The sequence below is a fragment of the Callospermophilus lateralis genome, chromosome 4, assembly GCF_048772815.1.
Source record: "Callospermophilus lateralis isolate mCalLat2 chromosome 4, mCalLat2.hap1, whole genome shotgun sequence".
NCBI lineage: Eukaryota > Metazoa > Chordata > Mammalia > Rodentia > Sciuridae > Callospermophilus > Callospermophilus lateralis.
The window spans coordinates 134,369,688-134,392,449 of NC_135308.1; the positions used below are offsets into that span (position 1 = coordinate 134,369,688).

Consider the following 22,762-nt stretch of genomic DNA (forward strand, 5'->3'; position numbering starts at 1 on the left):
AACCCATTCGGATGCCCGCCAGTGTTGGGCTTGACTTCGCCATCCCCAAGTCGGGGTTACCAGGCGTGCCCAAGGCCGCGGCATAACTGCCGGTCCGGTCCGGAGAAGCGTGACCTCTGTTGTGAGGGCCTGTGTCCAGAAAGGTTATGTCAGGACCCATCAGCAAAGACTCCCTGGTCCTAATCTTGTGCGGGGTTTTCAACATGTTGTCTGCCTAAGGGGCCCATTGGAAACAGCTGCTTTTTAGTGCTCAAAACACTAAACGCACTTCTCTCTGATGCTGCAGGGTCCTAGGAAGCTGGAGTCGGGCCCAAAACCACACAGTGAAGTTTTTTAACTCCGCATGGCTGCTCTACCCGTTCTACCTTCCTCCCGCTTAAGGTAGAATAGAGGTCCTGGTCCACAGAGTGCGCCCTGCTTCGCAAGCGCGCGGGAGCCACTGGCTTCCCCTTATGCGCTCCAGGGGAGTTAACTCCACCTGGACTCATTAAAAGCATCAATACTAATAAAATAAAATAAATTAAAAACACAATAAGGTCTTCCTCCTCCTCATAAAACAGTTTGAATAGTGAACCTCCCTCTGTCCTAGACCAAAGGCTTTGGGGAGGCACTTGTCAAGGGGTTTGGTTAAAATACGTTTGGTCTAACGGACCAAGGGGAGGGGTGGGTAGGAGGTGGTGTGGAAATCGGTTGGTATTGGTATAAATTGAATCGTTTCAATGCCTCTTGCTCACCTTCCCTGTCCCAAGCCGCTGCATTCCAGAGGAAAAAAAAAAAAAAGAAAAGAAAGAAAGAAAGAAAAGAAAAAGGACACGGCCTGGTAAAGAGCTGAGACCGCCCAGACGCCTAGCTCCTCCGGGTTAGAAGCAGAAGCGGCCCCTTTACCACCGCTTTCCCAGTTAACAGCTGCCCACGTATCCGGCTTCTTGAGCTTCATATTAATGTGGATCTTCCACGTAAACGATTTACGGATGAAATAAAAGCCCTTTAGAGCAATACTTCCTTTCAAGTTCTTAAGATGCCTCTAAATCTTTCTGGTAGTGAGTGGCTGGCGTGGGGGCGGGGTAGAGACCGGGTGTGGGGCGGGTGCCCGGGGAGGGTGCCGAGAGAGGGGAGTGGAGGGTTAACTGCTTTGCGATCTCACCAAGCTCTTCCGAAATGCCAGTCCACTGTTGCGGCGGCGACAATATTTCTGGGTGTTGGGGCCTTGTCTCTTCTGGTATTTGTCTGAAATGGAACTGTCTGTCTAACCCAGGCCTGGACGCGCCCTGCCTGGGTAAGTGGGGAAGATGGGGGTGGGGTGGGGGCGGAGGGGGCCCCGGGGTGGAGTTAGTCGCCTGCTTATTTTCATATTCATTAGAACTGGGAGGTTGCCCAAGGAGCCCAGCTGAGTTTCAAGATATAAAAGCAACTTCGGGTGCCCCCTTTCCAGCCCGTACGTATTAAAGGGCTCCAAGTCGGGCAGCTCCCGGCGTCGCGGGGTTGGCTTCCCCCTGCCTCCTCTCTGGCCCTCCCTCCTCCCGCCCACTCGCTCCCTCCCCCAGCGCTCTCCAGCCCCGGCGCCCCGAGAACTCCGAAACAGCCTTCCAGGATTATGGAGTTTCTGAGCGAGAAGTTTGCCCTTAAGAGCCCGCCAAGTAAAAACAGTGACTTTTACATGGGCGCAGGAGGCGCGTTGGAGCACGTTATGGAGACGCTGGACAATGAGTCCTTTTACAGCAAAGCGTCGGCAGGCAAATGCGTGCAGGCCTTTGGGCCCCTGCCGCGAGCCGAACATCACGTGCGCTTGGAGAGGACCTCACCCTGTCAGGACAGCAGCGGTGAGTAGTCAGCGCCCCAGCTCCAGCCCCAGCAGCGGCATCCCTCCGCAAATCTGAAAAGTGGGACCCTTCAGGATAGGCAGAGAGCGAAGGAGGAAGAAAAGAAGGAAAGAGAAAGAGCGAGCTAAGGGAGGCAGCATAACTGTGCGCGCTTTAGCAAGCGGCGTTATCGCTGCAGCCGTCTTTTGCTGGGCAAAGGAATCAGAGAACCCGTTTACCTCCACGTGATTCTCATTTCACTGTCGGGTAGCCCAAGTTATAGGTTAGCGCGTCTCTAACCAGGATCCCAGCGTAAACTGATGGGGCGCTAAAGAAAGCGTAATTGAGTCAAGATAGCGCGCTTCCTCTGTGAACCAGCCGCGCTGCTGGCGGGGAGGAGATGGAATCGATCACAGCTCCTTAGAAGACGTCACTATCCTCTGGGGTGAAAATAAGAGATCTTTGAGCATCTTTAGGTGATACTCTTTTTATTGTTCAAGGCGTGGCGAATTTTTTCATTGTGAGGTTGGGGAGTATTGCTAGATAATTAGATTGTGTGGATTTCTGCTTTTATGCAACGCAACATATGTAGATTTTTGTTTAATACCAAATCACTTTAGATAGCTTGGGGCAAAAAAATCATTGGTGTGTAATCTCTTACTCTAGGATTTGTGTTGTCCATTTTTCCGACTCCCTATGAAAAGACTCCTAAGAAGCCTTTCGGAATGCTTCTGGGTGAAATCTTCAACTCTGAATGCCCAAATATCTCAAAGTCAAAATGTTATCAAAACAAACCATCTATCTTTTCTATCTTGTAACCCAATACAAACCTATTATTTCAGATCGCGACAGCTAAAGCACGTTTACAATTCCAAGAGGACTTTTCCTTATCATTGTATATATTCCACAGTTAAGCTGTAAGAAGTGGGTTGCTTTAAAATAACAAACGAATTAAGTGTGAAATATTTATAACAAGCCTCCACCGTCTATTTTATTGGAAGTTCCAAAATCTGGCAAGACACTGGCTTTGTAGAAGAAGCTCATTAACTAAATACTTTGTACCGAAGCTTTAAATAAATCTCATGTTTTACTTATTTTATCCAGTTTGGCGAGCTACTCTTGACTTGTAAAGGTAAAACAAAATTAGAAGCGCAAGTGAGAGAGAAAATAATGGTTAAGTCATTTCAATCTTCTATTTTAAAGACATGGACTTTTTAATACATTAAATTTAAATTATTGACTGTATTTTTGGAATTCTCAGATGTATACTGAACTTATTTGTCTTGAGGGGACTTTAATAGTTTTGCATTGTGCCGTGTTGACGGCTAGATGGACTCAATCATTTTTCAAATTGTCGGGAATCCAAAATTAGAAGAGAAATAGGTGATTTTTGATACTTTGCTAACTTTAAACCGAATATCACACTTATAGGATGAATTTTGACAAGAAAGTATTGAGTGAGATGAACACGGGCAGCTTTCTGCTTAATTTAGGAAAGATCCTGTCTTTCTCCTGAGATGCCCTTAGCCACTCCACGGCTTCCCCTCCCCCATCCCTAATTGCCGAAGTTCCTAGTTTAACTCAGTCCACGGAGACAAAACCATATTGTTAATCAGTCAAGCCCCTTTTTAAAATTTAATTTTATATCACATCTTACTTTGCATAAAATCTATTAAGAATTAAGTTATATAGGTATTAAAGTCGAATATATTTTCATAATAAGACAGTTCTTAAAATATGAGGAATAATTTAAAGAACAGAAACAAATGAAAAAAGTATGATCATCCTTTGGAAGTTTCTGTTTTGACTGGATTGATTTTACGTTTTAAAAAATGCCTACCATTTCCTTATGTGCATTCATTGTTATTTGTGTGTGTGGCATCATATGATATATTTTTTTGTTATGCATCCAATCAAATTTGAAGAAAATTACTGGAATTAAAATACGACATAACATAATGTCAGATGTCATCCTTTGTAATATTTTAATAGATGTTTTAATTTCTATGCGTTCATAGAAGAGACAATAAAACTTTGTCCTAAAACATATTACATGAGTTAAACAGAAAAATGGGATATTTAAGAAAGAGCCACAAGATGAGTTTTTAAGGTAAAGATGTATACTTAAATATTATTATTTTCTATACTAAACATTTTAATAAATTGATAGAAATTTTATTTTTTCAATTTAGTAGATTGCTTTTTGAAAGAAATTTAAATTCAGACATGAGTATTCAGTTGAAATATTCAAAATGCCCCATTTAAATCTACAAGCAGTAAGTTTTGTGTGGAGGGGAAAATAACTTGTGGAAATAGGTATGTATGTATTATTTTAAATTGAAATATATTTTTTTGAATCTTGCAAGTGGCTTAATTACGTTTGAAAAACATACCAAGTTTGGTTCACTTTTCAAAAATCATGGTCACTTTAGGTTTTTCTTTTTTAAGTCTACAGCATCATTCAATTTGATTACATTAACTTGATTATATGTTATATGTATGAACCTTACATTAACCTTATAAAATACAACTGTGGATTCCATAAATTATTAATTCAATGTCCACATTTTAAAATGATTTTTTAAACCTGTTCCACAGAGAATTAATAATTTTACATAATGCGATCATCCAATTAATACTGACACAATAAATCATTAACAGAACTATATCCTGATGCTCTAAATGGCTTTGACTTAATTCTTAACATTAAGATGTGTTTAACAATCCTGAGAACTGCTATTTTCCCCTCTGGGTACAGTGAACTATGGGATCGCCAAAGTAGAAGGCCAGCCCCTTCACACCGAACTGAATAGAGCTATGGACAACTGCAGCAATCTCCGGATGTCTCCCGTGAAAGGGATGCCAGAGAAGGGAGAACTGGATGAACTTGGGGATAAATGTGACAGCAACGTGTCTAGCAGTAAAAAGCGGAGACATAGAACCACCTTCACCAGTTTGCAGCTGGAGGAACTGGAGAAGGTCTTTCAGAAAACCCATTACCCGGATGTATACGTCAGAGAACAGCTCGCTCTGAGAACAGAACTCACTGAGGCCAGAGTCCAGGTAGGAGCCAATCGGAGGCCTTGTTGGGGTGGTAATCAAAAGAAGAATAGTTTGAGAATAATTGCATTTTGTCACAAGTGAAGAAACTGATTCTGGAGCTGAAGATATAGAACAATGTAATATATAAGTCCATTAAAAAAAAAAAAAAAACCTTTTTACTTGCAAAAAACCTGAAAACTCAAAACATAACAAAACCAGTTATTATTATACAGGCATATATATAAATTAACACTCACTTAAAAAGAACACAATTTGATAACATTTCTCTAATTTAAAAACATAAATTTTAAAAGTAAAAAACTATAATTATGGCTTTAAGTAAACAATAAATTTGTTTTTCTGTTTTATCAGCCACTGAAATTCCTTTTAGTTTATATACCAAGTACTTGTGAATTATTTTTATAATAGCACACAAATCTAGTTTTTCTTGGAATGGGGTTTTCAAAAAAGAAAAAAATGAAATAATCCCACAAACTTTCAATTCTTATGTGTATATACCATAAGATATTTTCACTGACATAATTAAAGAAATACAAGATAGCTCATTTACCATTTTTTGGTCTCAGTAGTTGTCAATAATGTGTTCTGATTTCTAAAATTTAGATAATTATATAGTTTTTTCAGAGTAAATAATGAGTATGTACTTAAAGTGAATTTTTCTATATACTCAGTTATTTCAAATTATCAAAATCGGATGATTCAATGTGCTTAAATTTTTAATAATTTGAAGTAGAAAATTTATACTAAGTGAAAATTTGACCTTTAGTAGTATTTTTTTTTTGCTAGATTTGACATTCTCAAATTACATTTTATTAGTTCTCAAGTAATAAATAAAAGCTTTAAATGAATCAGTAATTCAGGAGAGTGGTTTTTTTCCTTTGTGTGTATATTTTTACTTTAATTAGGAAAATACTGTATTCTTCAATTCTGATAAGCCACCATAACGGAAAAATGAACAAATAGTGACAAATTTTGTTCTGAGTGCAGTGAAGTAAATGTAAGTCTCCATACATTGTAAGTCTGCATACATCATTAAAGACAACATCTGGTGGTGCAGGGATAACAAGCAGCAGATTTTTGCTTGAGTTTTTGGAAGTAAATGGTTATTTTATCTTAGTTCAGGAAATAAAAATCTAGAAAGTGTACTAACGAAGAATTTTAGAATTGTCAAGTATTAACATGAGGCCTTTATGGGTGTTTTTCGGTTTTGTGTCATATATATTTAAATTAGTTATACTTGTAACCATAGAAAAAGATATTTACATACAGAGTGATCAGCTGGGTGCAATGCATGTTTTCCCCTTAAGTCCTGATTAATTTTTGTCTGAGAACATGTACAGGGAGCCAACCTGAACCTAATTTACTCAGGTTGTTCCCTTTCCTGCTGTTACATTAGAGTGGTAATTAGCACCCATCTTAAGGAGAGCACCAAGGTCTTTTTGACAATCAGAAAAACAAACCCCCCAAAACCTTCATTACTAAATTCCCTTCATACATTTTTGATGCCCATTTGTAGAGACAGAAAGAAAATGTGATTTGCTTTGTTGTCTCAAGCTCTGGGTATAATGAATAATAGACATTGTACTAAGTAACATACTAAACAAGTATTTTTTAATTTTTATCTTGTTTTAATTGTGAAAACTCTTCAATATGTTATCTTAAATTTCCAATATATACTTGACTATCATATTGTGTATTAACAGGTAGCCAAAGTTATGAAGGTATAAAGATATAGAAGATTAGAATTGAGTATGAAAGACAATGTAAAATTTTCAACTAAATTTTACTGAAGACTTTTGACATTTTGCATTTTTGTGTTTAATTTCCAGTTTCTTAATATTTTATATTTTGCACATAGTAGTGTAAAGAAGATGAAAGAGATTCCTGAAATCTTCTTGTATAATGTCTACTCAAAAATATCAAAGTTTTCCTATTGAATATAATTTATTATATCTCCCTTGAATACATTAAAATATTAAATGAAGTTTTTTTTGAGAGCTAGAAGTGTGAATTAAAACATTCTTAGGAAGGTGGTTCATTGGATAAATATTTCTAATATGTAATTAGAGAAATTATGGAAGATGTAGGCCACACTAACTTACTGGAATTCTTGACACTTGGTTCTGTCCACCCTATTTATTTTATTATTTATATTACCTGTGTTTTAAATTAGAGGTATGATTGTGAAAATATTCGAGCATTTTCTATAAGGAAAAATAAATGGTATACTTTATGTAATAAGTACATTTATGTATTTTAAAATGACATTTCAATTTTACATGATTATATTTTACCTATAGTCCTTACCGTATTCAATGTAATGTCTTCTGTTTTTCTATTTCTAAATATTCAAGACATTTCCACTAAAGCTGTATATTTTATATGCAATCTTTGTTTAATTTTTATAATATTATCTAAGTATAGGTACATCCCAGAACAGTCTTCATTTTGTGATATGTTTTTAAGATAATTTTTAAATAGATATTTATTTGGTCATAGATTGGCTGAGTTTATGTTGTTGCATTCCCCAAACTAAAAAGCTATAATTATCTCCCAGACTTTAGTATTCTCTTGGAAGCAGATTATCCATGATAATGTTGAAACAAAGAATCTTCAGGATCATATAATCTAATCCCTTTTCATTTTCTAGAGATGATACAATGAAATACGTTAGAGGCACTAACATATCAAATAAATTTGCTGAAAGCCTAATGGCTCTTTTTATTAAATTTTATTTCCTCACCCACACACTACTTATCACATCAGGGTATGAGAGAAAGTATCCTTCTGTGACATAAGAAATTCTTTTCTTGGTGATTTTATTGATGTGATTTTCCTTTCTGGTTTGAAATCTTTTAATAGCAAATTTGCTTTATCAAATATTCCTTATATGAAATTTCACTTTTTTAAAAAACTAGGTTTGGTTTCAAAATCGAAGGGCCAAGTGGAGAAAAAGGGAACGTTATGGCCAAATACAACAAGCTAAAAGCCATTTTGCTGCAACCTACGATATATCAGTTTTGCCAAGAACTGACAGCTACCCACAGGTATGGTAAATTACAGTTTGCTGATCAAGAAAAGTAGATGTTATAAATTCTTCAAAGGGTGAGCATAGGTTTTATTATACCTAATACAATAGTCAATAATGACAGTTCAATTTCCAGTTAACCTTTTTCATATTTGTTAAAATTTGTTTTTATTAAAAGATTTATTTTGTGATTATTTTCTTTCAGCCATTCACATAAAAATATTACATGATCTCTTCCTTATGGATTTTTTATACACCAATAAATGAAATATTGTTTCATTGAAGAAGCCTCTTAATTGTACTCTACATTTAATTATTCAGGCTTTCTTCCTTTGCTAATTTTTAAAAACAATAGTGTTGCCGTCAGGGTGGCTACTGTTTCGTGGACTATGTTGAAACCTGGTGTCAAATGTGGCCTTTAAGTCCTTTATTCTACTTAAAAATCTCTCTTCTATGTTTTTTTTTCAGATTTGATATTTTTCATTGTGTCAAGGACACATGTAATCCTTTATGACTTATAAATATAATTTTCAGAAATTAACCATGCATCGGAAATATTGCCTTCATCATGGGATATCTTTTACCTTATTTCAAAAGCATTAGTAATTCTTTTTCTTCTTATTTTCCTTTTAATTAAGAATATATTTTCTTTTTTTATACCTTGTGATATATATACTTGTAAATGTATTTCATATTTCTAGTGTATTTCATATTATATTATTTTCCCTGATACTGAATAATGATATTCAGAACTATATTTTGATATATGATAAGGATCATGCATATTATAAGGAACAGGCAATGCTTTTATTTCATTACTTGGTGATATGAATCCTAAAGGACCTCTGTGAAAAAATGACACATATGCTAAAGGGACACTGTGATAGTTAAGTGACTAGGTCATCCAGCCATTTATGGAAGGGTTTTCATTTCCTATAAAGGTCAATTCATACCCTGTGAGTGTGAATTCAATCCTTTAATGTGCCTTCCTAGTGTTCTTGTCTTTTATGTTCCTAAAAACCCATATTGGGATCTTCACTCCTCCAGACCAATTCACCAAATTTACTAAAGTAATACCGCATGTTAAAAAAGCCTCAGAGAGCACCTTGTTCAAAACCCTCATTTTAAAAGAGTAACAGACCAAGTTGAGTTAAGGAATTGGTCCATGATTGCACCAGTGGCTCTTTCAGGGGCAGTGTCTAAAGAGCTGCTATATGGCTCAACTGTCCAAGCACTGTGGAAACCAATGTACATACCCCATGCCTGTCAAAAGAAGTGTCTTGTTTCTGTTTTACAATTTATCTTAAAGCATAAAGTATTGGTTACTTAACATCATAGGGCTAGGGAAATTTTGTTCAACACACATTGTGTGTCTTAGTTGAGTTTTAAACAAAATGCTCTGTGGGTGTTTCTCCTCTGGGCCACAAGCTCCATGAAGACAGGGACTGTAGCATCTTACAGTTGTTAACACCACAATGATCCTCATCCTGTGTCCAGACACTGTTCTTAAACAAGTCACATTAATTTATTTAGTCCTCCCAACAACCTTATGGGATAGGTGTTAATTAAATATCTGTTCCTCAGTTGAGGAAACTGAGGCACAGAGAGGGGAGGTATTCACTCACTTTCACTAGTGATGAACCCCAGATGTGACCAGAACAACCTTGCCTGCCAAGAGCAAGATCTTAACCCATACACTAGACTGTCTCTCCCAGTGAATATATTTAAATGTTTAAATGATTAATAAATTCATACCAAAAAAGCCTAAGGCTTGAGTTGCATTGTTCAAGTCTGAAATTTAGTTCAAAAGAGGAGGACATGTATCCACAACCAGTGAAATAATAAAAAGAAAAATTCAGATGGACCTTATTGTTTTTAAGAAACTATAAACTCTTATCAAATAGACTTTAAACAGTCTTAATAATGTTTATTGCACCACACTTGACTGATAGATCTTTTTTTTTTCCTTTTTCCTGCAACTTATTCTTTCAATATTTATTCCTTTACTTTTAAATCCCATTTCTATTTTTCACTTCTGCCTTCTTAGCTGTTGGTTGCTTTAACTCTGATTCCTTTCTTTGATGTTTTATAAAGCATTTAGAGTAAAATCTGTCACAAATTAAAATGTGTATAAGGGCTTAATAAACTCTGACTGGTCATCCCTTTTTATTGGATATTTTCTCATGTGTTATTGTGCTTCAGAGTTTTAGATATCAATTAATAATTTAAGGTAATCTAGTAGCTAAGGAAATAAAGGAAATGGTACATCAAATTATACACTTGATAGTATTTTTTTACTCCATCAGGGATTAATTGAAAAATTTCTGGGCACAAATCATGGGAATTTTGTAACAATTCTCCTGTGTCTTCTCCATACTTTGTGGATGTTTGTTGTACCAAAGTATGGGAACACAGAGAAATTATGTTGAATTTGATTTGACAATAGAATTCATGAATAATAATAAAAAAGGATAGCTGCAAAATTCGTACTATACTCTTGCATTGGTAAGTCACTTCGTGTTTTGTTGTCAAAAATTCTGAAATGAACTACATGTACCTCCTCTGTATAGATTTTTGGATAAATCTAGGGGAAATTTCTCTTTAAGGTAAAAAGTACATGGTGGACTATTTAGTTTAGTTGAAAAAAATAATTATGTCAAGCTTCAGCCTACAGGAATTTTTTTTAATCATTAGGCTTGAAAATAGAAACATAATGGGAGAAATAGGAATGGAAATAGAATCCAACAACTCAATGCAATTAGACATTGAATTTGGTTACTGTTACTCATTACAGAAAAAAAATTATTAACTGCAGAAAAGTTGGAAACTAGAAAATGTTGAAGGCAGGACAGAAATAAAAAATTAACAATTTGGCTGGAAAGCAAAAACATATACAGAAATACATGAAAAACAGAGATGATTTAGAAAATGTTCTCCTCAAGCCGGCTCAGTGTGGATAATCATTGTATCCAATGTACAGACTTCTCTATATAACATGTAATGTGTTTATTTATGAATAGTAATGAATGCTTACTAAAATGTTTTAAATGCTTTGTTTCAAATGGTTTTTATTACACTGCAGTAACAAAAGCCATAGCAGTAAAAATAGTAAAAATTGGGGGCTTATTTTAAGACAGGAACTGTGCATCCTTATTAAGGCCATTAACTCATTTAATTTGAAGCCAGATTTTCTGAATTCAAGAAGTTCAGGGCTCTTTTGTCACATTATCTTCTTAATTCAGCAACGTAATGGAATTGTTCAATTTTGACCCTAAGACATTGCATCACTTTGGAAACCAAAAAATGCTTTCATTTAAAAAATACATAAGATAATGATTTAAACTATTTAAAAAGTCTTGACACTGACACCTGTTAGACTCTTTTTGATATTTTTCTTAGGCCTGCTATCTCTTGACAGTGAATAAATAAGAAAATGAGAGTTGTGGCATCCACAGTAATGAACTTCGAGGTAGTATATTTTTATGTAATGATTATGTTAGTTGAATAAAGAAAAGTTCTTTATTTTGACCCACACTATCACTTACCATTTGACAGCATTAGCTAAATTAAAATATCTGATGTTGTTCCAGTTGTATCATTTTTAAAAACATTGTCATTGTTTGTGCTGAGTCTGTCTCCTTTATCTTAAATTCCCTTCCCTTCATCTAAACCATAGTTATACTTGAAGCTCCTACATCCTCTCTCCATCAGCACATCATTTTCTCATGAGTTCTGTGGTGGGTTGTATAAAAGGTCTCTCCCTTATTTACAATGTAAAGTATTAAAATATGAACAACTTCTTATCACCTTTGTATCACTATATTATCAAGTAAGTTACACAGTCACTGAATAGATATAAACTTAAGTACTGACGTACTTCAATAGTTCTTTGGTAGTACCTTATTTAAAAAGTAATCAGTTTTCAATGAAATAGTTTATTTTTGAATCTCTGTTAGTAACCAGCACTATGGTCTTAAGCAATTAAATTTCCCTCAATTTTCTTCTCTAACAGACTAGCCAGGTTTCGCAGATCCCTTTCAGCTTAGCTTTTTCTCTTCCAACATTATTTGTATTTATCAACAGATATTTGCTAGGTACTGGTTTGGGCATAGTGGAATGTTTGCATTATAGACAGATTATAAACTAGGTAATGTTTGTATTAAATTCTGAAAGCACTGCTTGGTGCAAACTAATCAGAGACCAAAATAATGTTGACCTTGAATTTAATAAGCAAGCAAGGATATATCAACTTTAAAATCAATGCATTTTAAAATTATTTTTTTGGTAAATTAAATATTCTTGAATGTTTTCTGGAAGCTTGTAGCCAACTTTCATTCTTACAGGTAATTTTCTTTTCATGCTGTTGATTTGGTTTGGATTATATGAGCATCAGCTTGATTATGTACTAGCTAGATGACTTGGATCAGTCCCTTGATTTCCTTGCTCTTCAAATTCCTTATTTTTCAAATGGTGATATTGTTGGTATTAGTGTTGGAGGTGTTGCTAATGTAGATGATGATGAGGATGATTATTTATTTATTTAGTTAATTGTGAGGATTAAATAGATTTCTGAATTGAAAAGTCCTGTGTTTATAGTCTATGGAGCTGAATTTAAGAACTTGAGGAGAGCTAGGGGTTTAATGTAAGGATTATGAACATCAGTTAGGGAGTCATTGGTTCAAACCTAACTTTGCCACTTTATAGCTTTCAGTCCTCTGGCAAATGAATTAACAAATAGGAACATTTTTCATCATTTATAAAATTAGGAAAAAAGTTTATGTGATGTTTGTGAGTGTTGAACAAAATAGTTGATGCAAAGTCCTCAGAATATTGTCTGGTATATAGTAAGTTCTTGATAAATGTAGAGATTACATAGTATCCATTAGCCAATTTTAATTTTGTTCTAAACTACTTACCTCTCATTTGAGTGTTCTCTTATGCTGTAGCATTTAAACTAATCTAAGCTGTGAATAAATTTAATTTTTAAGGATCTAGGGAAAGATCACATTCAGTTAAATATACTTCGCACTTTAAATTAGGAAAAGAAAATGGTCACTTTAGGATTTCAGGTGTATTTTCTATTCACCAGAATAATTTTCTTAGAAAGAAAATATTTTTAATCAAAGTTTTCAGAAGAAAGGTTGAAGTTTTTTTCCTCAATTAAATTATGAAGGAAGTCTTACTTAGTCTATATTGAGAATCATCACTAAATACATGTTTATAAATGTGTAGAGACCCACACAATATCTTCAAACCTGTGGTTATAATGATGCATTATAAAAATATGCCACCGGAAACCTGAACAATACCAAGACGAGGATTCAAGTTATAGGTAATTTGTTGTCATTGGAATAATTGAAAACAGATTAAAGCTACATAGTGTTCCTAGTTTAAGAAATTCTATTTCACATACTATAATTAAATAATTTTCTTAAATGAAAATGTAAAGTTTAATTTAATGGTGATTCTGAGATAATTGTTCATCCCTCTTTTTCCCCTTCACTAGTTTCTCTTCTAATCTTAAAAATAAAGTTTACTTCACTTAAACTGAACAAGAAATAGGAAACGTTATCTCTAGCCATTGTGGTATAGCAATTTAGTGACATTTGGAACAATTCTTTCCTTTGAAGAAAATATCATATTTTTATCACTTATTTCTGTTTTTCTCCAAGTACTCAAAATAAACAATCCAAAATTGTTAAATGTCAATAATATAGCTGCAATTAATACCTTGCATAATGAATGTTTGTATGTCTATGAAACAACCAATGAGAAGGTCATATAATTCTATAGCAAAAAATTCTCTTAAAATAAGTGAAGGGACAAAAATGTTGCCTTCATGAGGTCAACAAATTATATTGATATTGCACAATTTGTCACTAATTATAAATATAAATATTTAAAGTCATAGAAAAAATGATATTCTATATTACTCAATAAATTTTTTTCACAATAGGTAAAATTGTTGATTTGATTAAATGTATGATATATATCTTATATAAGTATACAATATTTATTTGGTAGTATCTACTAGGTAAGAGTGCAACTTGTAACAGTAAATATCTTAAAAAATTTTATTGAAATATATAATATAAAAATTTTAAAGAGATAAACAATATCATCATAAAGAAGTGAAGTACATTCGTCTTTTGGATTATGAAGATAGTTACACTTATTTTTTGAAAAGAATGTAACATTTTAATTTAGTATGATTCAATGAGTCCGTGACAAAGTTTTTGTTGTTTTTAATAGGTAATCACTGTTAACCCATTGAATTTAATTAAATTTATCACACACATTTTTTAAGAGAAAATTAAACCAATGAATTGCGTATATTACCAAAACAAATAAGAAAAGGTATAAAACTAAATTACCTCAGAATGCCATCATCAACTTACATATATAAAACCTATTTCATAGGAAAATAGAGAAGAACATGGTGGAAAATAAAGTCAGCAAAGAGTGGCAACTCTATGATAACAGATCTGTGGGTTCAAATCTATAATTCATACCCTTATTGTCAGTGCAAACCTTACATTATATTTTAATCCAGATTTTTATGTATGCCATATTAATATTTATTTTAATTTATATTTTTTGAGATAAGTTCTGCTATGTAGTTCAAGCTGTTCTGAACTTATTTATTAAGCCTCATGTTTGCCTAGATTTTCTTTTTTATTATATATCATGGATATTAAATAGGTTAAAGTTTGTATAAATTCACAGTTGATTTTTAAAACCACAAAAATAAAATTACAATTTGTTAACTGTATAAATCCAAGATGTTTGAAATCAGTTTGACTCAGGATTTTAACTCAAATTGATGAATGATTTAAAGTGGGTATTTCTAAAATTAAAAATATCCTATGCAGTTTAAGAATTTGCATATTTGATTTATGTTGTTAGTTTTAAATGTGCCAGAAAAACATTATTCACAAATTTACATTTTTATCTTTATTATAATTATGAATTTATTTTATTAGGTTAATGGTGTCATTAAAATGAATCAAACACTGACAAATCAGTAATAGTAGCATGAATACATTAAAATATATGAAAAATGGTGTAAGCGATGGCTGCAAAATACTCCATAGAATATTGTTGCTTGAGAATAATAAAATAGCTCTCCTTATTTTATTTCCTCCTTAGATGAATTGATTTAATTCATCTAATTTAATTCATGTTTTTTAAAACATGAGGTGAGATTGCCTATAAATAATTGTTAATGATCTCAATTAGTATAACAGTTAAGAATCAGTGCAACTCTAAAGGAAAAGGTACAAATGTCCTTAATGTTCTTACATCTTTGACTTGGAGCATCTTTTAAATATTATTTGAACGATAAAAAATTAAACATATTCCTATGAAGTTATTTTGAAATTTTTAGGCAGAAACATTTTTTATGAAACTTAGAGCTTTTGTTTGAATTAACAGAAAAGATAAAATTTTATTGTTCTGTTAAGCAGTTATCTTATATTATCAGTCTCCTATGACTACTATATCTAATAGTTATTTTTTAAAATGAAAATGGCATTCTTGTTCCAAGTCCCTGTACACATTTTTAAGATGGAATTTTGTTAAAAATGAAATTTAACAGGTTAATTCATACTTAATAATATGATCTTTTTCTAATGAATAAATAATTTAAAAGCATTTCAGTTTTGTAATACTACATACTCAAAAATATGTCTTGGGAATTTTTGAAATTGATTCCAAAATATCCTTTTACTTCATATATCATCTTAGAATTTTTGATAAAAATTAGACCTCATAAATAGGTACTGATGAGATATTCTCATTTTTATCTCAAGTAGTAGCTAAAAAAATACTCTCTTTTCAATAATTAATTCAAGTTTGGATTTGTTTTTCCAGGCAAATCTAGAATATGTTAGTCACTGGTAGAAAATTCACTATTTAGAGATATATTCTTTCTTCTTGCCACTAACTTATTGATGCAATAATTAGAAAAGTTAATGGGAACCTGAAGTTATCCAACAGCTACAATTATTTGCAAGTTTCTAAGCATATGACTCATTAATATTTTGTCACCCTCAAATTTATAGGAAAAGACATGTTAATAAAGTATGGACTTGTTTCTTTAAAAATTAAAGAATTTAAAAATTGTTTCTTTAAAAATTCTTTTGTAGAAATTGATGTTTTCATTTTAAGAGGTCATATGAATAAATTACATATTGATAATGTGCTAATAAATTTATATAGTAATCATTAAAATATGCACAGTAGTCAATAAATATAAACATTTTGTCAAAGAGGAAAAATCAAAAGGAACTTTTGGGTTAGTGTATAAAAGGTATTGCTATAACATCATCACAAATACCTCTTTGTAAGCCCCTCATTACTGTCTTTTAGAACAAGCTTTAATATGAGTTTCTCAGGGAAGTGTGTGAGTTTTTGACGTCAGAGTAGCATGAATGTTCACATGATGAATGTGTGTGTGTACGTGTGTGTATGTGTGTGTGTGTGTGTGTGTGTGTGTGTGTGTGTGTGTGCCTATAAATATTATAGATGTTAGTGGCAGGAAGTAGGTGTAATCTTGTTTGCAGAGAAGTAGGACTAAACTTACTTTAGTAGAAAAATGTTATTAATCAGTTGTTTTGGAGATTCTTAGAAGTAAGAGAAGATTGTTACTTAATTATTTTCATGTTCAGTATTTCAATTAAATTCAAAAGGGCTGTATCTCCTGAATAGTTCTCTCATTAGAATACAGAATAGAAAATGCTTTTGTGAAGCTGATTTTTGTTTAGACCATGCTACTGTGTAGTTAAGAAAAAGACTAACAACCTTGTGTTTATTTTAAAAGTTTTTAAAAATATATTAAAGATTACTTACTACAATAAATTAAGCAAATGTATTAGAAATATGCATCACATTCTATATGATGAGATCTGTTTTGCAGTTTTAATTGCGAAGAATCTATCTAAATCAAGTTGCTAAGGTGAATGAGCCATGAAATTTCCTATCCATGATTTACCATAATACTTCACTTCATTCATTACAAGTGTATATCTGTAGTGAAAAATTCTTAATATGTAGGTATATATTTATTTACCTCTCTCCTTCTCTATTGCTTCGAATCTCTTGGAAGAAAAACAAATGCTAAGTGAATTCAGTTCCAGTTTGGGAAGAATTAGACAAAACGACAACTTTCCTTCATAATTCCAAAGTCATGGGCTAATTAAGTGTTAACTTTTTATTTGATTAGGAAAACATTCAGGGGCAAATGTTCAAAGTGGAGTGGAGTAAGTCAGCCGAACTTCCATTCATGCTAATGGGAGGCATTTGGCTAAGTTCCCTGGACAGTGCTTTAAAAGTGCCCCTAGAACTTTCAAAAAATGTTGTGGGGCACATTAAAACATGGAGTGTTTTTAGTTTCTCCACTCCTTTTAAAAATAATAAAGAAAAAAAAACCATAAAGGCCTTCATTTAAAAAAAAAAAAACTCAAATAGGGTGTGAGCATTATTTAATAGTGTTTCTGGTTGGAAAGCCCTGAGTATTGTACAGTTTGAGAGTCCTATCAAAAAAAAAAAAAATACTCCAAAAATCATTTGGTACTGGGTACTGTCATTGTAATGTCAACAAAATAGCCCCCCAACCCCCGCCAAAGAAGAGTTTGTCCTACATAGAAAAAAAAAAAAAAAAGAATTCTTTGCTCCAAAATGTAATAACAGATATAGTATTTCTTTTCTTTATTTCTTTTTTTCCTTTCGTTGGTACTGGACATCAAACCAAGGGCCTCACATATGCTAGCCAAGCACTCTACCACTGAGCTACACTTCCAGTCCTTACTATTTCTTTTAATGAGTCAAAGGGTGGGATTTTATGGGCTTCTGTTGGCAAATAGGTAATAAGCCTTTTAACTAATGCAACTTGTAGATGCCAGCACACAGTTTAAAATTGAAACCTATATAAGAATAGAATTGGTATATGGATGGAGGAGAGTGGAACCAGCCTACCTTGACAGCAGTAGATTTAATCAAGTATAACCTTGTTGTTTAGTCAAAGAGTGCCTTCAAACCAGGCGAGGGGGGCACAGGTCTATAATCCCAGCAGCTCAGGAGGCTGAGACAGGAAGATCTCGAATTCAAAGCCAGCCTCAGCAAAAGCAAGGCGCTAAGCAACTCAGTGATACCCTGTCCCTAAATAAAATACACAATAGGGCTGAGGAGGTGGCTCAGTGGTTGAGTGCCCCTGAATTCAATTCCTGATACACACAAAAAAAATGCCTTCAAATTTTACCAGGAGTAGATGGTCTACAGAAAAAAATGATATCTGCTCTACAGAGGCCAGACAATACCTAGTGTATGATCCTCTGTTGTAAATGCCATGCATTGTTAAGCATGGAGGTTGTTGGAAACTCAAGTTAATAGAGTAACACGACAAGAATGGCACAGAGTTTAAAAGCCAGGTCATATGAAGAAAATTAAAAGGACTGGAGATATTATCTGGAGGAGAGATGAAGATTGTGTCTTAATTGCCTGATGACATTTTAAGATTTTCACATGTAAGAGATTGAATACTTATTATTTTAGGAAGCATAAATAGAAGCTATAAGTAGAGGAAGATAGCTTACCTTACAGAGCTCTCTAAAAGATGGATTTTTATTTTTAAGCAGCAGAGTTTCTTATTACAGGAAATGAACAAAATTAAAGGTATATGGAGAATCTTTGCATCTGGGAAGAATCTGGACTATGGTAGTGTTTCTTAATTTCAATTGATTTTTAGAATCGCTTCGTGTTGTTTTTATTACTATTATTTTAATACAGATACCCTGAACTGATAACCCCCTGCTAATGATTCAGAATTTCCAGGGAAATGTGTCTGTGATAGAGGATACATTTTAATAGGAGAAATAGCAATTTTCTAGGTAAAATATAGTTATCAAAGTCTAGGAATGTAAATATGATTTCTGTTAAGCTGATGTAGTATGGTGACTTTAGAGTTAAATCATGAAACAAAATTTAGGTATATTAGTATAAATTGTTGATAAAATTTTGATTCTATCTGCAAAATGGATCTGCCCACATTTAATTTTTTTAGGAATTTTCAGCCATTCAATACATTTTATTAAGGATGTATTATAGTGTATCAGAACACAGGATGGAAGAAACAAATATGATCAATAACCATGGGATTTGCTTTCAGATAGTACAGCCTATGGACCACTACCAAGTTGAGATTATGAATAGGTAAATAAGCAATTGCACCTTATAAACTATTTATGTTATTATAGCATTTCTTCAGATTTCCTGGATTCAGATTTGACCACTTTTGGAGTTATGCAGTTTTGAGTTAGGGTCTTTGACTCTCCATTCTATAGCTGTAGTAATTTCTACAAAATGGGGATAGTAAAATCACCCCTCTTTTAACGTGTTGAAACAATTAAAAGAGCCCCATAGTCTATCTGTGGTGGCACATGGTGATTAATTGATGACCATTAGCTATCGTGTGCATGATTCTGATCTTCACCATCAAATGTTTTAACATCCCGAAGGAGTATTTCAGAGGAAGTGAAATCACAAGACACTGGAGATAATTATCTTTTGTGATATTCATCTAAACTATTGATATGGAAACCTACTAGGTCCTCAAAGTTAAGACATGCCAGAAGTTTAAAAATTAAAGTCAGACTGACGGGCTGGAGTGGGGAGGAAAGAGAAAGACATCATGAAAACAAACTATATCAGGAAAAATGTGTGAGCATATCTCTACCCATATGAATAAATGGAAAGTTATTCAAAATATTTGGGTATCTTCTGAAGCCCAGCTAAAACATTGCTATGATAATTTGCTTTATCCATTTGCTCTGCTCAGAAAACAACTATGTGTTAGAAATTCTTTCATCAGAAGAGTTTAACATGCTTGATCATGTCTTGATAAGAAGTTCTGATCAAAATAAAACTATTTTTCTCTACTTTGTTTCAGTATAATAGACTTTATAGCATATTTCCCCCAATTTACAGGTAGACTAATGTTAATTTTTTAAGAGAGAAAATGGTGCCTTAATTTGCATTTGTGGATTACCTTTCTTGTTTTATCCTTCTTATTCTTACTTTTGTAAACGTATGTTTGTGTATGGGGGGTATAAGTATATTATTTTAACAAATTCTAGCAAGATTATGTATGAACTAAGAAATTCTTTAACAAAATGTAGGCCATTTCTCTCTATCACTATCTTGCTTTTCATTTGTTTTTACAAAAATATGCCAACAAGTTCACTTTCTTTCTGAAAGCTCTTTGTCAGACATGTGATTGTGGTTTTTGCAGTGTAGTACAATGTTTGATTGAATGTCAGAGAAAAATCACCCAGATTAAGTTAGAAAGGTTAGTTTGACAGAGTAATGACAATAACAGCCCTCTTGTTGGTTTGAGATACATAACTCAGCAGTCCCTGGCACCAATAATTATATTTCAGCTAAAGTTAAATACATATAATAGAGTAAGCCAAAAGTAAAACAGCATAGCCTATTATGCTTTAAGAATTAATTAAAAGTACAAATCATTATATATATATGTCTAGATATAGGTAAATCTAGATATAGATACAGAGATAGCTCCTCTTAATATGCTTATATTTCATTTCTATATTTTTATTTTTATTTTATGTTAATATATAAATATGTCATATATAAAAATATTAGCATATAATGAATATATTACATATATATATTATATATACTATTTTTCAAACAATACAGAAATAAACATCTTGCCAATCAGAGAAATACTTGGCTAACAATTGGAATTAGTTGTTCAGGTTTTCTATTATGTTTTAAAACCTGGCTAAGCCACACTTTCTTGAGTGACAGAGTAACTTCTCTATCAGTATGATCCACAAAATTTATGAGCATATATTCTGATATTAATTGAAGGCAAATTGTTATAGAAAATGCAATTCAAGATTAGGTTTGAATTGTAACTAATTAATTGATATAATTGTAATACAAATAGAATTGTAATACAATTCAACACTACACCAGAGATTATATGTAGTTGCCTGAATCTTCATGGAAAAATATGTAGAAGAAAACCTTGTGAATGTGTTGAAATCATTGCTGATTCTATCCTTATTATCTTGACTTTAAACAAATAAGAAAGCTAGATAGGATGGACATGTATATTGCTGTTGCATTTAGTTCAAATGTATTATAATCATGTTGCAGAAAGCATACAATTTGAGTTCACCTTCAAAAACTGTATCTCTCTATACTGCTAGACCATGCAACATTTTCTCTGGTTCCTGCCATTTTTCATGATTTTCTGTGTGTTTTTCTGTAATGTAGGTGATCAGTTTTCTTACTGTTTAAAGTTCTTGTTTGTTTTAGATTGAGATACTTCCTATTCAAAATTCATATTTTATTTAGTGTTTCTTTTACATGTTAGCACTTTTAGAGAAATTATGCTTGTGGGTAATAGTATATTGAATACTTTTATTAGAGATTTAACATGAACTGTGAATCTTTGTTGCAAACTATAAAAGAGTTTTCAATCTTATATTTGAGGTGTATACTACTTCAATTATACTCATATGATCTTTTTCCTAATATTTACATCATTTTTTTTCATTTATGTTTTTCATTCTATTACCTGGTAATGATCCATGTTTTAGAATTTTAAGTTTGTTTTTTCTTGTCACATGTCTGTTTTAAATTTATTATATCAATTATAAATAATTGAAAAAATGTTCAAAATACATACATATTTCTCAATTTCTCAGAGCTATTTATTCAAACCTATAGAATACATGATTAGAGGGCACTTTCCATAATGAATTTGATCAAAACTATTTTTACAGACCTAACAGTAGAACATCAGCAATGGTTTCCAACAAAAACTGCCACAGGAGTCCAACTTCAGAACCTGAAAAAAATATGCAATTCTGTCATTTTGTTTAGAAAGATGAAAACTGTCTTTAAATTTAAAAGTGCATTTTAAACCACGAATCCTGAGTAAATCTTCCATATGCATTTAAAAACCTTGACTACGAAAAGAATGCTTAAGAGATTGATAGTTTTGAGAATATTTTATGTGGTCTAGTGTGTGGGTTATGGTAATCTATTATAGTATATAAACTAGAAGAATCTCTCAAATAATTATTTTTCAGTTATTATTATTATTAGGCCTATAGTAACAGATGACTTAATAGGGGCAAATAATGAATAGTTAACCAAACTTAGTAAATGTAATTTAAGAAAGTGAACAAAGGTGAGAAAGTATGAATGTAATATTTATTTCTTATATTTTCCAGATTCAGAACAATTTGTGGGCAGGAAATGCAAGTGGTGGTTCTGTGGTTACTTCATGCATGTTACCACGTGATACTTCCTCCTGTATGACACCTTACTCTCACTCGCCTCGGACAGACTCCAGTTACACTGGGTTTTCAAATCATCAGAATCAGTTCAGCCACGTGCCCCTCAACAATTTTTTCACTGACTCTCTTCTTACTGGGGCTACCAATGGACATGCATTTGAAACAAAGCCAGAGTTTGAAAGGAGGTCTTCCAGTATCGCCGTTCTTCGAATGAAAGCCAAGGAGCACACTGCCAATATTTCATGGGCCATGTAACATAACAGTAATCTTTTATTTTTCTTTTAATAGTAAGGTAAAATATTCTTATTTCTCGTATTTAAAGGATGTCACAATAAGCTGCTGTGTGTGGAATTGCTAAAGGTCAAGATATACAGTGAGACCAGCTTAAATGAATAGTTGTTATTATTTAACATTAAAATCTAAAAATGAACCTCTGAAAAAACTAAATAGGTTTACCATGCACCAGTCTCCACAAATGCTATTTTAGTAGTAAGGTTTTTTTTTTTTTCTTCCCCCTATTGTACAAGTTGATGAAATAT

At 32.8% G+C, this 22,762-nt stretch overlaps 1 protein-coding gene across 1 annotated transcript; it reads left to right on the top strand.

The window, feature by feature from the left end:
• Positions 1–1,594: 1,594 nt before the first annotated feature.
• Alx1 (ALX homeobox 1) lies at positions 1,595–22,538 on the top strand. The gene is made up of 4 exons (XM_076853194.1): positions 1,595–1,820; positions 4,558–4,862; positions 7,781–7,909; positions 22,158–22,538. Exons 1-4 carry the CDS (start codon positions 1,595–1,597, stop codon positions 22,476–22,478), a joined length of 981 nt encoding a protein of 326 aa, XP_076709309.1. The 3' UTR covers positions 22,479–22,538.
• The last annotated feature ends 224 nt before the right edge of the window (positions 22,539–22,762 follow it).

Excerpts from the sequence above, each read along its gene's own strand:
- Alx1 (XM_076853194.1), top strand. The coding sequence starts at position 1,595 with ATGGAGTTTCTGAGCGAGAAGTTTGCCCTTAAGAGCCCGCCAAGTAAA. Across the intron at positions 1,821-4,557 it reads ACCCTGTCAGGACAGCAGCG|TGAACTATGGGATCGCCAAA; the intron begins GTGAGTAGTCAG and ends CTCTGGGTACAG. Across the intron at positions 7,910-22,157 it reads GAACTGACAGCTACCCACAG|ATTCAGAACAATTTGTGGGC; the intron begins GTATGGTAAATT and ends TATATTTTCCAG.